Source organism: Babylonia areolata, chromosome 1 (assembly GCF_041734735.1).
Source record: "Babylonia areolata isolate BAREFJ2019XMU chromosome 1, ASM4173473v1, whole genome shotgun sequence".
NCBI classification, from domain to species: domain Eukaryota; kingdom Metazoa; phylum Mollusca; class Gastropoda; order Neogastropoda; family Buccinidae; genus Babylonia; species Babylonia areolata.
This window is the reverse complement of record NC_134876.1, coordinates 92,046,849-92,064,348: the sequence shown is the minus strand read 5'-3', so window position 1 is coordinate 92,064,348 and position 17,500 is coordinate 92,046,849. Positions and strand designations below refer to the sequence as shown.

The 17,500-nt window shown below is 42.5% G+C and overlaps 1 protein-coding gene across 1 annotated transcript in view; it reads left to right on the top strand.

Moving 5' to 3' along the window:
* LOC143291285 (speract receptor-like) overlaps positions 1-17,500 on the top strand; it is a 350,171-nt gene that overhangs the window by 267,617 nt on the left and 65,054 nt on the right. The window contains exons 10-13 of the mRNA XM_076601169.1: positions 714-825; positions 4,391-4,564; positions 8,225-8,329; positions 11,508-11,579. Of these exons, the coding sequence (XP_076457284.1) occupies positions 714-825; positions 4,391-4,564; positions 8,225-8,329; positions 11,508-11,579 (463 nt within the window). The remainder of the gene's footprint in view (positions 1-713; positions 826-4,390; positions 4,565-8,224; positions 8,330-11,507; positions 11,580-17,500) is intronic.

The window sequence follows — 17,500 nt, the reverse complement described above, 5'->3', positions numbered from 1 at the left end:
GGCTGTTTGAGTCCGCAAGTCAGTCACGATATAGAGAGTCAGAGAGATAGAGACAGAGAGATGAGGCACAGGGTGGCATTACAGAGAGATGGAGAAGAGAGTGTAGAATCATGGTTCCCCCCCCCCCATCTCTATCCCTCTTCGATCTCCTTCTCCATCTCTGTCCATCTCTGTGTGTGTGTGTTTGTGTGAAAGTAGTGTAGTGTTGTGTGTTATGTTTTGTAACAACATGAAATTTTCTGTAATTATCGGGAGGTTCAGGGTGGCGCCACGCGTTTTTTTTTGTTTTTTGTTTTGTTTTGTTTTTGTTTTTTTGTTTTTCCTCCTGCAAGTGCATTTATTTTCCAATCACACTGGAGTTTTCTGATTTTTTTTCTTTTTTTTGGGCCAGGGGCAACCGTTTTGTTGCCTTGGGTATTTTTACATGCGCTGAGTGCATGCCACTAATGAGACCCCTGTTGTCTCATGGAAATAATCAACGTACAGACCACCACGAACTCAAGGTATGGTGGACCAGATTGAGAAAATTCTGGCGAGTGTGGACTTCGATCCTCAAACATCAGATTCTCTCGCGTCTTAGGCGGACGCGTTACCAGAAGGCCCCCACCCCCACCCCCCCGACTCCATCCGTGTGCGCATGCATGCGTATGTGCGCGCGTGCGTGTGCTTACGTGCTGTATCCTCTTGATTTCTGTTATGTGTGTGGGGAACAGGAACTGGCGGTACGAACAAGAGCTGGCCAGCCTGCTGTGGAAGATGGACTACAAGGACATTCGGTTTGCCGAACAGATGAACCAGGGCTACATCTGCCAGTGGTCATCCAAGGTCAGTTCATCACACTGATATCCACGACCCCCCCCCCCCGCATCCCCCACCCCCCACCCGCATCCCCGTCCCCCCCACCTTCCTCCTTCCACATTTCTTTGCTTGAGCCTCGTTGCTTGAGATTTATGTGCCAAGATTCTGATGCCTTGTTGGTTCTGATGCTTTCGTTTAACATGTTCTCGAAGAGGTTCTGAAGCGGGTGTGGGAATCCGTCGCTGATTTCGTCCAGCCCGTTTTTATGTATAGTAGTCGTTGGATACGGTGACGATGGACCGATCTTCTTTAGCTTTCGCTTACAGCTCAAGCTAAGCTTCTTTCAGGTGATCCACGGGTATGACTGTCAATGACTGTCAATGCCTCGAATCTTCTGATATACGTGCGAATTTGAAATGTGAGTGTGACGGCGATATCCGCATTTCTTCCCCCGTGTTCTTTCCATTCAGTTTCGTTCCGAAGACAGAAAAGCTATAAATTGGTTTAGACAACATAGTAATACATACATTTCGTCTTTCGAATGACCAAAAAGTGGACTGGAAGAAATGTAGAGTATATATTATTACAATGTCATTAGCCAATTTACAACATATTTCTTTCTTATAAACGAAAATGTACAGGGGGAAGAAATGCGGATAATGCCAGTATGACTTTGGCAAAACCAAACTGAGTGCGTAAGCGAAACGACCCTGCAGACACGATGGCGGGGAAAGAAGGGGTCTGGTTTTCAAAGAACAAAGCGAAGGAGAAACGGGTGTTGGCAAAGCTGTGGCACCCAGAAGCCGCGTACTGTGAGCCGCGTTCTGTGAGCTGGTTTCCAAAAAAACCGCTTGCCACCACATTTTGAGCCTGTTGCTGTGTGGCCTGGCTTGTGTGTCTGTGTGAGTGCTTGTGTGCCGACTGTGCAGTTCCGTGTTGCACGTGCGCCTACAGGGTTCGTCTTGTCCAGTGAATGTTCACTGCATGGTGTTCAAGTTAGATGTAAGAAGAAAAAAAAAACAAGAGAGGCAAGGCCTTCAAGACTCACTTGTGATACACTTAAAAAAAAAAATCCAAGCTTTTTATGTATTGAGTATAATTTCAAAATGTAATGTTTAAGATGAGAAAGATCAGTTTAAAGCAAAGTAAGTCCCGTAGCATTAATTACAGAGTCATTTCCCTTTTTTACCACCTGCACCAAAACGTTTGCAAAATAAATAAAACTTCCATGCTTAGCAAAAGGAGTTCCTGTTTGAACAAAAAAATGGTAATAATGACTGCTCTTGTTGTTGGCTCAGAATATCAGATCAAAGTGCCAAGTTTAGAGAATACAAAAAATATGAATATAACAGTAAATGTAGTTTGCATATAATTAGGCTTCATTTTTTATTTTTTTGTGCCCATCCCAGAGGTGCAATATTGTTTTAATCAAGATGACTGGAAAGAACTGATTTTTTCCTATTTTTATGCCAAATTTGGTGTCAACTGACAAAAGTATTTGCAGAGAAAATGTCAATGTTAAAGTTTACCACGGACACACAGACACACAGACGCACGGACACACACACACACAGACAACCGAACACCGGGTTAAAACATAGACTCACTTTGTTTACACAAGTGAGTCAAAAAACAGTCGTCGCCAACTGCCAGTCAACAACGTTGCCAACAGTCGTTCTTCAATGTTGATAGCAATATGTTACGTCAGCCACTGTTTGCCAGAAATAGCACGTATACATTATGACGAATACCTGAAAATAAAATGAAAAGGAGAATACAGGAAAGAGGGGGGTGGGGTGCAAAGTGAGTTTCACCATAGGCACGTGTAAAACGAAGAAGTGAACAACACACAAGATACAAGCAATTTGTTTTCATTTGAAAAAAGGAAATTGTAAATTTCAAGTGAAAACGAACAGTGGTTGATGCCTCTTTGAGATTTATCAAATGCCCCACCAGGTTTATTTATCCTCTCACATTACGCAAATACGTTCACAGAATGTGCTCGTGAGTCGCATAGAATTGGGGATTCCCCCCCCCCCCCCCCCTCCCACCTCATCTGACGCCCAAGCGGTTCGTCTGTTAGCAACTGAACTAAACTTTTTTTTTTTTCGTTTTTTAGAAGGCTGAACGTAACGCAGTGTGGAAATTGAAAGTCTTGCGACTGAGTCAGGCTGAGAGAGTGCTGACAACACCTTTACAAAATGGTCACGTTTTCTGATACGTGCCAGCATGTGTGTTTGCGCAAACCAAGTATGCGCTATGACAAATAACAGAATAAAGTTTACGAAGCAAAGTTTACTAAATTGATATTATATATATGTGTGTGTGTGTGTTATGTATGTATGTATATTGGTATGTCTGTTCGTTCACTGCTTGTTCGCTGAATAATCCCTCCTTTAAGATTCCACAGCACGTTTTGCGTTATTCTGGAAATTTGAACACACTTCTATGTGTGTATACATATGTATGTGTACATAACTACATGCATGTATATGAATGTGTATTGTGTGTGCGTGGTGTTTATGCAGTACGTTTGTGCCTGCCTATGTGTGCGTATGTGTTAGGGTAGCTGTTAGATACACATGTATTTTAAAATATATGTATGCAGTGCTGTGTGTGTGTGTGTGTGTGTGTGTGTGTGGTCACATTTTGGTGTGTGTATGTAACATAGATATAATGTTTTATGTTAACAAAAGCGTTTTTGTAAAGTACCTAGAGCAGATTTCTGGATAGTGTGCTATATATGTATCCATTATTATTATTATTATTATTATTATTATTATGTAAACTTTGATTTCGAGGATGCACAGCTCAGCACACTTCGCTACTGCACCCTGTCACACACACAAAAACATCCTTGTTGTTGTGATGTCGGGTAGTGTATTTGCCCAAAGCAGATACAGGTCAACAGGAAATAGGCTTGTCCTCCTCCTCGTCCTCGTCCTCGTCGTCGTCGTCGTCGTCGCCCTCCTCAAATTTTAGAGTGTTCTTTCCGATGATAGTGATGGTGGTGCCGTTCTGGGGGGTAACTTTCTCTGTCTCCATTTCTTTGTTGTTATTGTTGTGTTGTATATTGATTATACTGAATTACTGAATTCATTCATTCATTTATATGATAATGATGATGATGATGATAATGATAATTATAATTATAATAATAATTATAACAATTATTTGTAGTAATAGTAGTAGTAGTAGTGGTGGTAGTAGTATTTCAATCATCTTATCTATTATCATTATCATCATCTCCTTCTTCTCAGTATCATTGTTGTTATTATTTTCATCATCATCATCATCATCACCATTATCATCATCCTTATCACGATTATTATCATTATTACCATGCTTTTAGAAATAATAGTGAAATATACGCGGCTTTTTGTTTTTGTTTTCGTTTTTTTTTTAAATTTATTTATTTGCCTTTTCCATGGGAATTAATCAGAGATCCTTCGTGGGTCGTTATCATCGTGGTAAAAGATATTGATTTAAAAATTATTATTATTATTATTATTATTATTATTATTATTATTATTATTATTGTTATTATTATTATTATTATTATTATTATTATTATTATTATTGTTATTCACAGTCCAGCCAAGTGGGTCGGTCGCCCAGTCAGATCTCCCTCACCTCGCAAACCGAGTTCGACTTCCGTCAGCTGTTCACTCAAGTGGGCACGTACCGCGGCGCGCTCGTGGCCCTGCGGCGCGTCAACAAGAACCATGTGGAGCTGACGCGCAGCGTTCGCAAAGAGCTGAAAATGGTGAGATAGTTTGTGACCGGGAGAAAAGAGAGAGAGAAGAGAGTGCCAGCTCTCTCTCTGTCTCTCTCTGTCTCTCTGTCTCTGTGTGTGTGTGTGTGTGTGTGTGTGTGTGTGTGTGTGTGTGTGTGTGTCTGTGTGTGTGAAAAGAATAGAGTGATTTAATGTCACGATATCTTCAGATTTATAAGATGCAGAATAATTCATGTCAGCGGCAAACCGATTTTTTCGGTGCTGAGAAGCTCTGTCCCTACCAGACTGATAATACTGTACAGTGACAGTAAACACGGGCGCGCGCGCGCGCGTGTGTGTGTGTGTGTGTGTGCATATATATGTGTTCTTTCATCATTCCCTCTCTCTTCTTATCCTCCACCCTCTGTCTGTGTCTGTCTGTCTGTCTGTCTGTCTGTCTCTGTCTTGTTCTTTGATAATTCCCTCTGTCTTCTTATCCTCCACCCTCTGTCTGTGTCTGTCTGTCTGTCTGTCTGTCTCTCTTTCTCTGTGCGTGCTGTGTCTGTGTCTGTGTGTCTCTCTCTCTCTCTCTCTCTCTCTCTTCTCTCTCTCTCCTATTGTCACTCCTTTATTTTTCTTTCCTCATCCCTTCCCTTTATCTGTCTCTCATTTTTTTTCCTCTCTGTCTCTCTCGGTTTGTGTCTTTCCTTCTCCCGCTCTCTCTGTTTGCCTTCATTGTTTCTATCGCTCTTTCTGTACTCTGTATGTCCATGACCCCCCCCCCCCCCCCCCCCCACGACCCACCCCTCTCTCTCTCCCTCTCTCTTGTCTCTCTGTCTGTTTCTGTCTTTGTCTATATATCTGTCTGTCTCTTTCTCTCTCTTTCTCTCTCCCCCTCTCTCTCTCTCTCTCTCTCTCTCTTTGTCTCCTCCTCCCTCTTGCTCATCGCTACACCCGTCTACTTTGCTGTCGTTTGCTCTGTTTGCTTGTCTCTCTGAATCTCTGTCTCTCACCCCGTTCTCTCTCTCTCTCTCTCTGTGTTTCTGTCTCTCCCCTGTCTGCCTCCCTCTGTCTCGGTCTGTCTCTCAATAATTAGGGAGAGAGAATTAGAGAGAGGGAATTATGAAAGAACAAGACAGAGACAGACATGCATACATACATATAATTATCTCCTTTGTGTCTTTATGTCTCTGTGCCTGTCTCTGCCCCCCCCCCCCTCTCTCTCTCTCTCTCTCTCTCTCTCTCTCTCTCTCTCTCTATATATATATATATATATATATATATATATGTATGTCTCTCTCTATATATACATATATGTCTCTCTCGCACGTCACACACTTAACACTAACAGCATCATGGCAAGACGACAAAAACAAAAGAAAAAAAAGAGGAAAATTAGAAAAAAAAGACAGAATTCAGGCCACAGGGCAAAGAGTGCATGCATGCTGCCACGCTGTTGCCACATGCTTAGCAGCCAAACTTTATATATATATATATATATATATATATATATATATATATATAAACTACTGCTACTACACTGGTCACCGTCGCTCGTTCACAACTCGCATCTTTTTTTTCTTTTTTTTTTTTTTTTTTTCTGTTCTGTTATTTTCATCCTATCTACATCCCGAATAATGGGGAGGTTACTTCCAGTGAGCTGAATCAAACAGCAGCGAACATCACGCAGCGAGGAGCTAGCTTTTTTTCTTTTTTCTTTCTTTCTTTTTTTTTTGTTTTGTTTTTTTGTTTTTTTTTTCTTTCTTTTTTTCTTTTCTTCTTTTATTTTTTACACGCTGCAACAAAGTTGTCAAGCCGACTGGTCATGATTGGAGAAATTGTGTGGGTGGGAGGGTGGGTGGATGGGGGCTGGGGGGTGGAGGGGGCAGTTGGATGTCTGTCCCATCATGTGTGATTGATAGAAATAGAGTTCCACCACCACCACCACCACCACCACTACCGCCCCCCTTGATAGAAAGAGATTTCCACCACCATGCTTTGCCTCCCCTTCCCCCCCTCCCCCCTCCCCGCCCACCACCCCCACCCCTCCCCAGCCCACCGTCCCCTACACTCCCAACCCCTCTCCTCCCCCTCCCCACCCCCTTCCCCACCCCCCACCCCCACTCCCTTCCGGCGATGATTGCATGTCTTGTCTGTTGAGTTGGCAAGAGTTATGGAGTTCGATCGGAATAATTTATTTCTACAGTTCTTTGGGAGGGGAGGGGAGGAGAGGGGAGGGTTGTTACAATAAAGCCTGCCAGGCGGAAGTACGCTGGTTGCTGTAATCAATATCTGGGTGAGGAGAAAGACAAGGGGGATAAGTATCGTAGTAACAACAAGAAGTTTTAAGTGGAGTGATAGCCTAGAGGTAACGCGTCCGCCAATGAAGCGAGAGAATCTGAGCGCGCTGGTTCGAATCACGGCTCAGCCGCCGATATTTTTCTCCCCCCCTCCACTAGACCTTGAGTGGTGGTCTGGACGCTAGTCGTTCGGATGAGACGATAAACCTGGGGAGAGCAGCTCGAATTTGGCACAGAGAAATCTGTTGTGACAAAAGGAGAAATCCAATACAATACAGAACATGTATTGCCATTGTTCTTGTCACTGTGGTTGTTGTCGTTGTTGCTGGTGTTGTTGTTGTTGTCGTTGTTGTTATCATTATTATATATGATGTAAAGAATTGAATTTTTTAAAAATAACACACACAAAAACACAGGTCCTTCATATTTTTTATTGTTTGTTGGGGAACATAAGAATCTTCGTTGACTATACAATTTATTTCAAAAGCACATCAGTCAGCCTCACGATTTGCTTTCCTGTCCTGCTTCTGGAATCTTTAATTAAAATGAATACAGAAAATATCGAATGGCGCTGTGAAACCAGTGCATCCTTTGGGTATGATATTATGCCTGCGGCAGCGGAGAACTGGTGATGAATCTTTTGCTTTACTTCGATATCAGTCTTACATCTTTCTCGTTTGTATCCTTTTTTTTATGCAGGGAAAACCTTTAAATATGTGGATCATATTCACAAACATGCATATTCATGTATGCAGAATTTGATCGCATTATTATATATGATATTATACCATGACGTGTGCGAACACCTCTCCCCACAGTATCGGTCGCAAACGCAAGTACACACACACACACACACACACACACACACACACACACACACACACACACACACACACACACACACACACACACACACACACACACACACACACACACACACACACGCACGCACGCATGCACCCATGTACGCACACCTGTAACTCCTAATTGACGAATAGTCACGCATTGTATGGCAAAAACAAAAGCAAAAAAACAAAAACCACCATAAATGTATAAAGAAATGAATATATAAAACATTGAATGAATAAAAACTAAATAAAGAAATAAACAAATACACCAAACAGACCAAAACAAACAAACAAACAAACAAACAAACGCAAGAATATATAACAAAAGACGAAATATCATCAAACATAATTGACGCCTTCACTTGCAAAAACAAACAACAAAAGAACCCCCCCCCACACACACACACACACACACACGTACCCCCCCTCCCCCCCAAAAAAAAAAAATAAAATAAATAAACCCCACAACAGGAGACAGTAGTACCCTCAAAAGCCGTCGGCCCGTTCGCCTAGCAGAAGAACTGACAACAGTTTACAACAAGGTTCACTTCCTGTTGTTGCAGATGCGAGAACTGCGGCACGACAACATCAACCCTTTCATAGGGGCTTGCATCGACGCTCCCAGCATCCTGATAGCCACAGCCTACTGTGCTAAAGGTAGCCTGCAGGTACGTTTGGAAGAAATGATGATGATGATGATAGTAATAGCAATAATAATGACAAAGACGGCGTCGGCTGCGACGACGACGATACTACTGCTACTACTACAACTTCGACGACGACGACGACGCTACTACCACCGCTAATACTACTGCAACGACTACGATGACGATACTACTACTACTACCACTGCTACTACTACTACGGCGACGATGATTCTACTACTACTACTACTACTACTACTACTAATGATAATAATAATAATGATGACGACGACGATATTACTACTACTACTACTACTACTGCTGCTACTGTTGCTGCTGCTACTGCTACTACCACTACTACTGCTACTAGGGTTTAACTAATGACAACGACGGCGGCGATGACGACGATACTACTACTACTACTACTACTACTACTACTACTGCTGACGACGGCACTACTACTACTACTACTACTACTACTACTACTACTACTGCTGACGACGGCACTACTACTACTACTACTACTACTACCATTACTACTACTAGTATTAGGGTTTAAGGATAAAGTCTCAAAGCCTATTACGGCCATCGGCGCAGTGAATCCATATCCACTGTGTCCAACATGGCTCGGCATAGGAAGGCCCAGTCTTCCCCTTTCGGTTTTTTTTTTTTTTTTTTTTTGTATCTATTTTTACCTTTCCTCCGAACCGAAGTTCGGTCGGGTACCCGTTCTCTTCCGGGTGGAGTAAAGGGTGATCAGGAGCAGGGTGCCTGACCCAAAGACACAACACGTACCGTGTTGAAACAGGGCCTCCATCCTTGGTCACTTGGTGAACGTGGATCACAAGTCCAACGCCAAACCAAACTTTGTATTTTGTCTTTGCATTTCATTTTTATCACAACAGATTTCTCTGTGTGAAATTCGGGCTGCTCTCCCCAGGGAGAGCGCGTCGCTACACTACAGCGCCACCTTTTTTTCTTAATTTTTTTTTTCTTTTTTTTCTTTTCTTTTTTTTCAGAATTTTGCAAGGAACAACCCTTTTGTTGCCGTGGGTTCTTTTACGTGCGCTAAGTACATCGTCTCATCCGAATGAGTAGCGTCTAGACCACCACTCAAGGTCTAGTGAAGGGGGAGAAAATATCGGCGGCTGAGCCGTGATTCGAACCAGCGCGCTCAGATTCTCTCGCTTCCTAGGCGGACGCCGTCACTCCACTGCTGCCACGGCACCTCTGATACTACTACTACTACTACTACTACTACTTCTACTACTACTACTTTTTTCTGCTGCTGCTGATGGTGATGATGATGAGGAGGAGGAGGAGGAAAATGGATGGACTGACGGATGGATGGTGGATGGATGATGATGATTATAAAATGTCTACATATTATTTATTGCTAAATCTTGAGCAGCGAACAAGTCAAAAACGCTTCCAGCACCGAACTTTCACGTCAACGCATGCGTTGGTCGGACACAAAGGGAGGGACGGAAGACAAAAACTTATCAATGCATGTGGAGATGGAAGCCTTTTTGGAAAACTTATCATGTATGGACGGACAAAGGGGAAGGAGGAAATGGATGACCGGCTTTGCAGAAGTTTCAGTTTTCAAGAAGGCATCAGAGCATGCTGCCTGATCCCGATTTGCCGCATACACCACATAGAATTGTAGGGGAGATCGACCATTCGACCGACCGACCGATAGACATACAGACAGACAGACACAGACACAGACACACACACACACACACACACACACACACACACACACACACACACACACACACACACGTTCGCACGCAAGCACCCCTTCCCCACTCCCCCCCACCCCACCCCAACACACACATACATACATGCACACAGATTGAAAGCCAGACAGACACAGGAGAGGAAGAGATACCGACATACACAGAGCAAGAGAGAGATACAGATACAGATAGAGAGAGACAGAGGAAGAGAGACTGAGAGTGAGAGAGGGATACAGACAGACATACACAGAGGCAGACAGACAGAAAAGGTAGATAACGCTCAACATGCCAGTTTGTCTTAAGTTGTTGTATATTATCAATAACATTCATGAAACTAGGACTCGGGGTTTTTTTTAAACGAAAAAAAACCCCAACAACTTAAGATTTCCAAACCTTTAGAAACCAGATGGGCATACATGAAATTCTGATGTCAAATCGATCTTCAAAATAACCATACAAAACAACGTGGTTAGCGTCGCAGCTTGGGACGATACGCATAATAAGTTGAGTTGTCTGGTTACTGCAGTCAGAGAGGATTTGTTTTGTCACAAAGGGGGTGGCTGGGGGAGGGGGGGGGGTTGGCGGGGAGGGGGGGGGGGCGTGGGCGGTGGGTGGGTGGGTTATGGTCTCCCATGCAATATGCCCCTGCACATGTTGCCCTTGTTATCCCCACACGCACTTTCGCAGTCCCACGGTTTCTCTTACACACTGAGAGAAAAAAAACAACATGTGCAGCGCCCCATACGCTTACTCTCACTTAATACGATAAAGTGTGGGAGAAAGTGAGGGATTAGGAGAAAGAGGTGGTCGTCTGTATGTGATATTTATATGTTGCATGACCTTGACAATGTTTGAGCATGACAGTGGTAAGACGACAGATTACAGGGGGAAGAAAGAGAGAGAGAGAGAGAGAGAGAGAGAGAGAGAGAGAGAGAGAGAGAGAGAGAATAAAGAGATGAGAGAAGGAAAAAAAGAAGAAAGAGAAAGAAAAGACAACAGAAAGGAGAAAAATGATGATGGAAGGAATAAAACGAAACAAAAAACAAAAAACGAGAGAGAGAGAGAGAGAGAACAAAAAAAGAATGGGAAAGAGCCTTCCAAGGATGCTGAGACTATCCTGCTCATTTGCAGAAATTTTACGCATCCACTGATTTCTCAACAACAACAACAACAACAACAACAACAACAAAAGAAAGAAAAAAAAAGAAAGGAGTGGTCGTTCCCCCCTTTCCATGCTTTCCTTGTAGTGTATGAGAAAGCGTGGGAAGTCCCTCGCCTTCCTAAGCCGAGCCACAGACAGGGGTAGATATGGATTCAATGCCCCGAAGACTGTAAAAAAAAAAAGGGGGGGGGGGGGGGCTATGAGACCATAAACCATTTCACTATTTAAATATTCAGGTGACGAATCATTCATTATTCACCGGCTAATGACGGCTAATGTCGGTGTATGATTTCAGGACATTTTGGAGAACGATGACCTGCAGTTGGACTCCATGTTTATCGCCTCCTTGGTACAGGACATTGTACGGGTAGGTCTTCAGCATGTGTGTGTGAGCGCGCGCGCGCGTGTGTGTGTATGTTTGTGTATGTATGTATGTATGTGTGTGTGTGTGTATGTGTGCGTGTGAATGTGGGCGTGTGTTTGTGCGTGCGTGCGTGCATGTAGGTGAGTGCGTGCGTGTATTGCGCGCGTTTATGTGTACATGTGTGAGCACGTGGGTGCTTACCTCTGTGTGTGTGTGTGTGTGTGTGTGTGTGTGTGTGTGTGTGTGCGCGCGTGTGTGTGTGTGTGTGTGTGTGTGTGTGTTTATTTGCTGTGTATGTCTGCACGTGCGCGCACTCACATGAATACGTATGTACCCACTGGGAACTTTGCGAGGGCAGGAAGAGCAGACCGAATTTCTCATTCAGAATGGATATGTCAAGTCAGGTCTGAAGAGTATATATAACACGATTTAGCCAAAGGCGTTCGAGCAGCTGTCCATTCGTTCAACCAGAAAGCAAGAGAACAATCTGTTTTATTTGATATCCACCAATGTGGATAAAAAAGAAAAGAAAAAAAAAACTACCCCAAAACACGAACTAAATCTGACACCGTGGCTGTGTTGAAGGCTATGAGCAAATTTAGCAGGGCTAAGTTTGCTTAACGTTAAGAGATTTTCCAAGTCCACAGTGATTTCACAGGCTTGGGAACATTCTGAACGCTAAGCAAAGGTAGCGCTGCGAAGATCTCTTGTGCAACCCAGCCAAAGGTCTCTTAGTGTGGGCTGAAAAAGTTCAACTAAGCCTACAAAAAGTCTGAGCTCCTCTTATAATTATAAGATCGCTGCGTATGTCTCGGGAAACGAGCACACCGTGATAAACTCCCGCGAAAACCTGTTTGTCTCCCTGTCTGCCTGTCCAATTGTCCGTTCGACTGTCTGTCTGTCTTTTTATCTGTTTCTCTTAACCCCCACCCCACCCCCCCCCTCCGCCCTCCCGCCCCCTCGAAGAAAGTTTAGAGGATTTCTCCTTGATAATCGGATTTTATGAGGAAATCTATTCCTTTTAAATGTCTTTGACATTTTTGTTTCTATAAATCTTGGTTTTTTTCGATAATCAGATTACATGAAAACCTTGTAAGTTTTTTTTTTTTCTTTTTTTTTACGCTCTCTTCCTTTTTATTGATGTATTATTTGATAGTTTCATTGACGCGGTTTTGGTATCATTTCATTTTCGTGGATTTTTTTTTTTGTTTTTTTGTTTTTTTGCGTGAGCCTTTACTGTTGTTGATTGCCTGCCATGCGTTGCTCAAGTCTTAAAAGAACTTTGTCTGGTTTTGTTGTTTGGTTTAAATAATCTTTAATTATTCAACAATACACATGATTACAATGCAATGAATGACAAAAGAGCATCAACAAGCTTAAAGCTTATACTGTGCTCACAACGTTGCACTTCAATTTTATCATGACGGCTGATGAACCATATTATGACTTGTATCAAATAACATTCATAAACAGTAAGTAATGAAATAAAACAAATAAACAAACAGTACATAATATAGTAAAATAATGCTAATATCAATATTAACATGAGATTAAATTTATTATCACCAGAGTAATTGGCCTAATAGAAGAAAAACACAAAGAAGAAGAAGAAGAAAATTTAGAAGAATGGTGGGTAAGGTGGTGGGGGAGGGGGAACAGAGGGGAGAGGAGAAATTCTAACAGATCATCGGCCAATCCATTCAACTTTGAATATTTGGTCAGTCAAATAAAATGGTTTGATGAGAAGACGTTATGTTTTCTATGTGCTTCCAACCCTGAGACGGGTCCTGAGGTCGGCTTTACTGTTAGCATCGATGGATAGACAGACAGACAGACAGACAGACAGACAGCCCGATCAGCCTGTAGCATCATGGGGTGAATCATGAGTGGATTAGCCAAAGGGGTTACTGTTTCGTTGACACTATTGTGTTGCAGTTTCAGTTTTAGTATCAGTAGCTCAAGGAGGCGTCACTGCGTTCGGACAAATCCATATACGCTACACCACATCTGCCAAGCAGATGCCTGACCAGCAGCGTAACCCAACGCGCTTAGTCAGGCCTTGTGTTGCAGAAATAGTGTAGCTAAAAAAACAAACAAAAAAACAAACAAACAAACCAGAAGCAACAACAGTTTCAGTTTCAATTTTTCAAGGAGGCAACATTCCGTTCAGACATAATCTGTAATATGAGCAACACAAAAAAAAATTGCTAGGCAGACGCCTGACCAGTGGCATAAAAAAAACCAAAAAAAAAAACCCAACGCGCTTAGTCAGGCTTTGGGTGTCTGCGTATTGAGATTTGTATGCCTGTCAGAGTGGTTTTCCTCTACAGAATTTTGTCAGAGGACGACACTCTCGTTGTAATGGGTTCATTGACTCACTTGTGTAAACAAAGTGAGTCTATGTTTTTAACCCGGTGTTCGGTTGTGTGTGTGTGTGTGTGTGTCTGTGTGTCTGTGTCCGTGGTAAACTTTAACATTGACATTTTCTCTGCAAATAGTTTGTCAGTTGACACCAAATTTGGCATAAAAATAGGAAAAATTCAGTTCTTTCCAGTCGTATTGTTTAAAGCAATATTGCACCTCTGGGATGGGCACAAAAAAATTAAAAAATAAAGCCTAATTATATGCAAACTGCATTTACTGTTATATTTATATTTTTTGTATTCTCTAAACTTGGCACTTTGATCTGATATTCTGACCCAACAACAAGAGCAGTCATTAATATCATTTTTTGTTCAAACAGGAACTTCTTTTGCTAAGCATGGAAGTTTTATTTATTTTTGCAAACGTTTTGGTGCAGATAGTAAAAAAAAGGGAAATTACTCTATAATTAATGCTAGGGGACCTAATTTGCTTTAAACTGATCTTTCTCATCGTAAACATTACATTTTGAAATTATACTCAGTACATAAAAAGCTTGTGTTTCACAAGTGAGTCTTGAAGGCCTTGCCTCTCTTGTTTTTTGTTGGGTTTTTTTTTTTTGTCTGTGTACCCACCAAGTACGTGTTGCCCACGGGGCCTCGGTCTACCGCCTCACCCGAATGACTGGACGCTCAGTTTGATTTGATTTTCCAGTTCAAACTTAGGGGGAGAAAGAGCGAGACTGGGGATTCGAGCCCAGACCTTCCCGGACATTGTATTGGCAGATGAAGCTTCTTAACCATTTTGTATTTGTATTTCTTTTTATCACAACAGATTTCTCTGTGTGAAATTCGGGCTGCTGTCCCCAGGGAGAGCGAGTCGCTACACTACAGCGCCATCCATTTTTTTTTTTTTTTTCCTGCATGCAGTTTTTTTGTTTTTCCTATCGTAGTAGATTTTGCTGACGTGGGTTTTTTTTACGTGCGCTAAGTGCATGTTGCACACGGGACCTCGGTTTATCGTCTCATCCGAATGACTAGAGTCCAGACTATCACTCAAGGTCTAGTGGAGGGGGGAGAAAATATCGGCGGCTGAGCCGTGATTCGAACCAGCGCGCTCAGATTCTCTCGCTTCCTAGGAGGACGCGTTACCTCTAGGCCATCACTCCACATTCTGTGACCCTCCTCCTCGGAAGCAGCAACAAAAAATGTCAAGCTCGCCGCCTGACTAGTGGTACTTATAGATAACAGAAGGGCAGAGACGAATTTATTCAGTTCAAGGCCAAAGCCCCATTTGAACCATGAACGATCATGTCGTCCAACAAAAGTACGATAGCAACCTGAAATAGAAATAGATAATAATAACAGTAACGTAATTTAGAATACAACACATTCATAACAACATTGTACAATTATTCATTTAGCAGCATGTAAACCAATTAAAGGCTGAGAGAGAGGAGAGGGGGGGGGGAGGTGTGGTGGGCAGGGAGACAGGAGAGAGAGACAGAGACAGAGAAACACACACAGAGTAGCAGGCAGATAGAAAAAAAAAAAAATGGGGGCTTGGTACGCTTGTAACTTGCAGCTGTGATTTTTCGTTTCATCTCCACCCGCCCCCCCCCCACCCCACCCCACCCACCCATTTTTTTTTTTTTTTTTTTTTTTTTAATGCCTGTCAATAGAGGGTGAAAAAACACACGACTTTCTGCGGTGACTTGGAATGCCCTAAATCACAAACGATAACAGTGATACAGAACGTAGGGACTGCAGCCACGGCGGTCTCTTCCCTTGTTAGAGGGCAGGCCAGCTCAGGGCTGTGCTTTCTCACGCGTCCCTGGCGGTCCGTGCTGTCCATAAAAGGGCAGCCAGGAATAACCACAGACACATCTATCTGGAGCTGTCAGGATTAGGAGTAAATGAGAACCAGAGAGAGGGAGAAGGGTGGGGCGGGGGGGGGGGGGGGGGGGAGAGGGAGAGAGAGAGAGAGGAAGTGGGGGAAGTGGTTTGGGAGGGAGGTAGGGGGTGGAGGGGAGAGAGAGAGAGAGAGAGGGGAGGGTTGGGAGGGATTGGGAATGGAGAGAGAGTGAATTAAGGAATGTATAATTTATTATTTTTTTCTGAGGGTAATATCTTAAACATAAATGCTTTGTTTTATTCTGCCCTCCCCTCGAAAATAAAACAAACAAAATAAAAAATAATAAATGATAACAACAATGAAATAAGATGAAGAAGAAAAAAAAGTGAACAAGCAAGATAAATATCAAAGGAATAAAAAAAAACAAAAAAACCCAACAAATCTTAAAGACGAGAAAAAGGAAAGGAGGGAGATAAATTCATATAGACATAGACAGAGAGAGAGAGAGGGAGGGAGGGAGAGAGGGGATGGGGATGGTGTGTTGGGATGATAGACACACACACACACACACACACACACACACACACACACACACACACACACACACACACACACACACACACACACACACACACACACCGTGAGACGCGTGAAACTATGGCTCTCGTCTTTTCTCGTTTCCATGGAAACTGGAGCAGCCAGGGAATGAAGCAGACAGACACAGAGAGAGAGAGAGAGAGAGAGAGAAAGAGAGAGAGAGGACGGAGTTGAGGATCGTGTGCTGGAATGGACATGAATTGGCAGCGGAGGATATCAGGAGCACTCGGGCTGTACGACATCTATTGAGATTCAGTTTTCGCCGGATGCTGCATCGGTCTTAACATGCAGCAGTGCCGTAGAGGTATATATACAATGTAAAAACAAGAGAGGCAAGGCCTTCAAGACACTTGTGATACACTTAATAAAAAAAAAAAAAAAAAAAATCCAAGCTTTTTATGTATTGAGTATAATTTCAAAATGTAATGTTTGAGATGAGAAAGATCAGTTTAAAGCACATGAAGTCCCCTAGCATTAATTACGGAGTAATTTCCCTTTTTTTACTATCTGCACCAAAACGTTTGCAAAATAAATAAAACTTCCATGCTTTGCAAAAGAAGTTCCTGTTTGAACAAAAAATGATAATAATGACTGCTCTTGTTGTTGGGTCAGAATATCAGATCAAAGTGCCAAGTTTAGAGAATACAAAAAAATATAAATATAACAGTAAATGCAGTTTGCATATAATTAGGCTTCTTTATTTGTTTTTTTTGTGTGCCCATCCCAGAGGTGCAATATTGTTTTAATCAAGATGACTGGAAAGAACTGAATTTTTCCTATTTTTATGCCTAATTTGGTGTCAACTGACAAAGTATGTGCAGAGAAAATGTCAATGTTAAAGTTTACCACGGACACACGGACACACACACACACACACACACACACTGACACACAGACAACCGAACACCGGGTTAAAACATAGACTCACTTTGTTTACACAAGTGAGTCAAAAAAGAAAAAAAAAGAATAAATAAACAAAAAAAGAAGACCATGTCGTTTTTCTCAATGCCTCAAGGATACTACTGCCACTCTCCTCTCAGCTCTCGTGTCTGCATGAACGTTTGGTTGTTTTGTTTTGTTTTTGTTGTTGTTGTTGTTGTTTTGCATGTGGG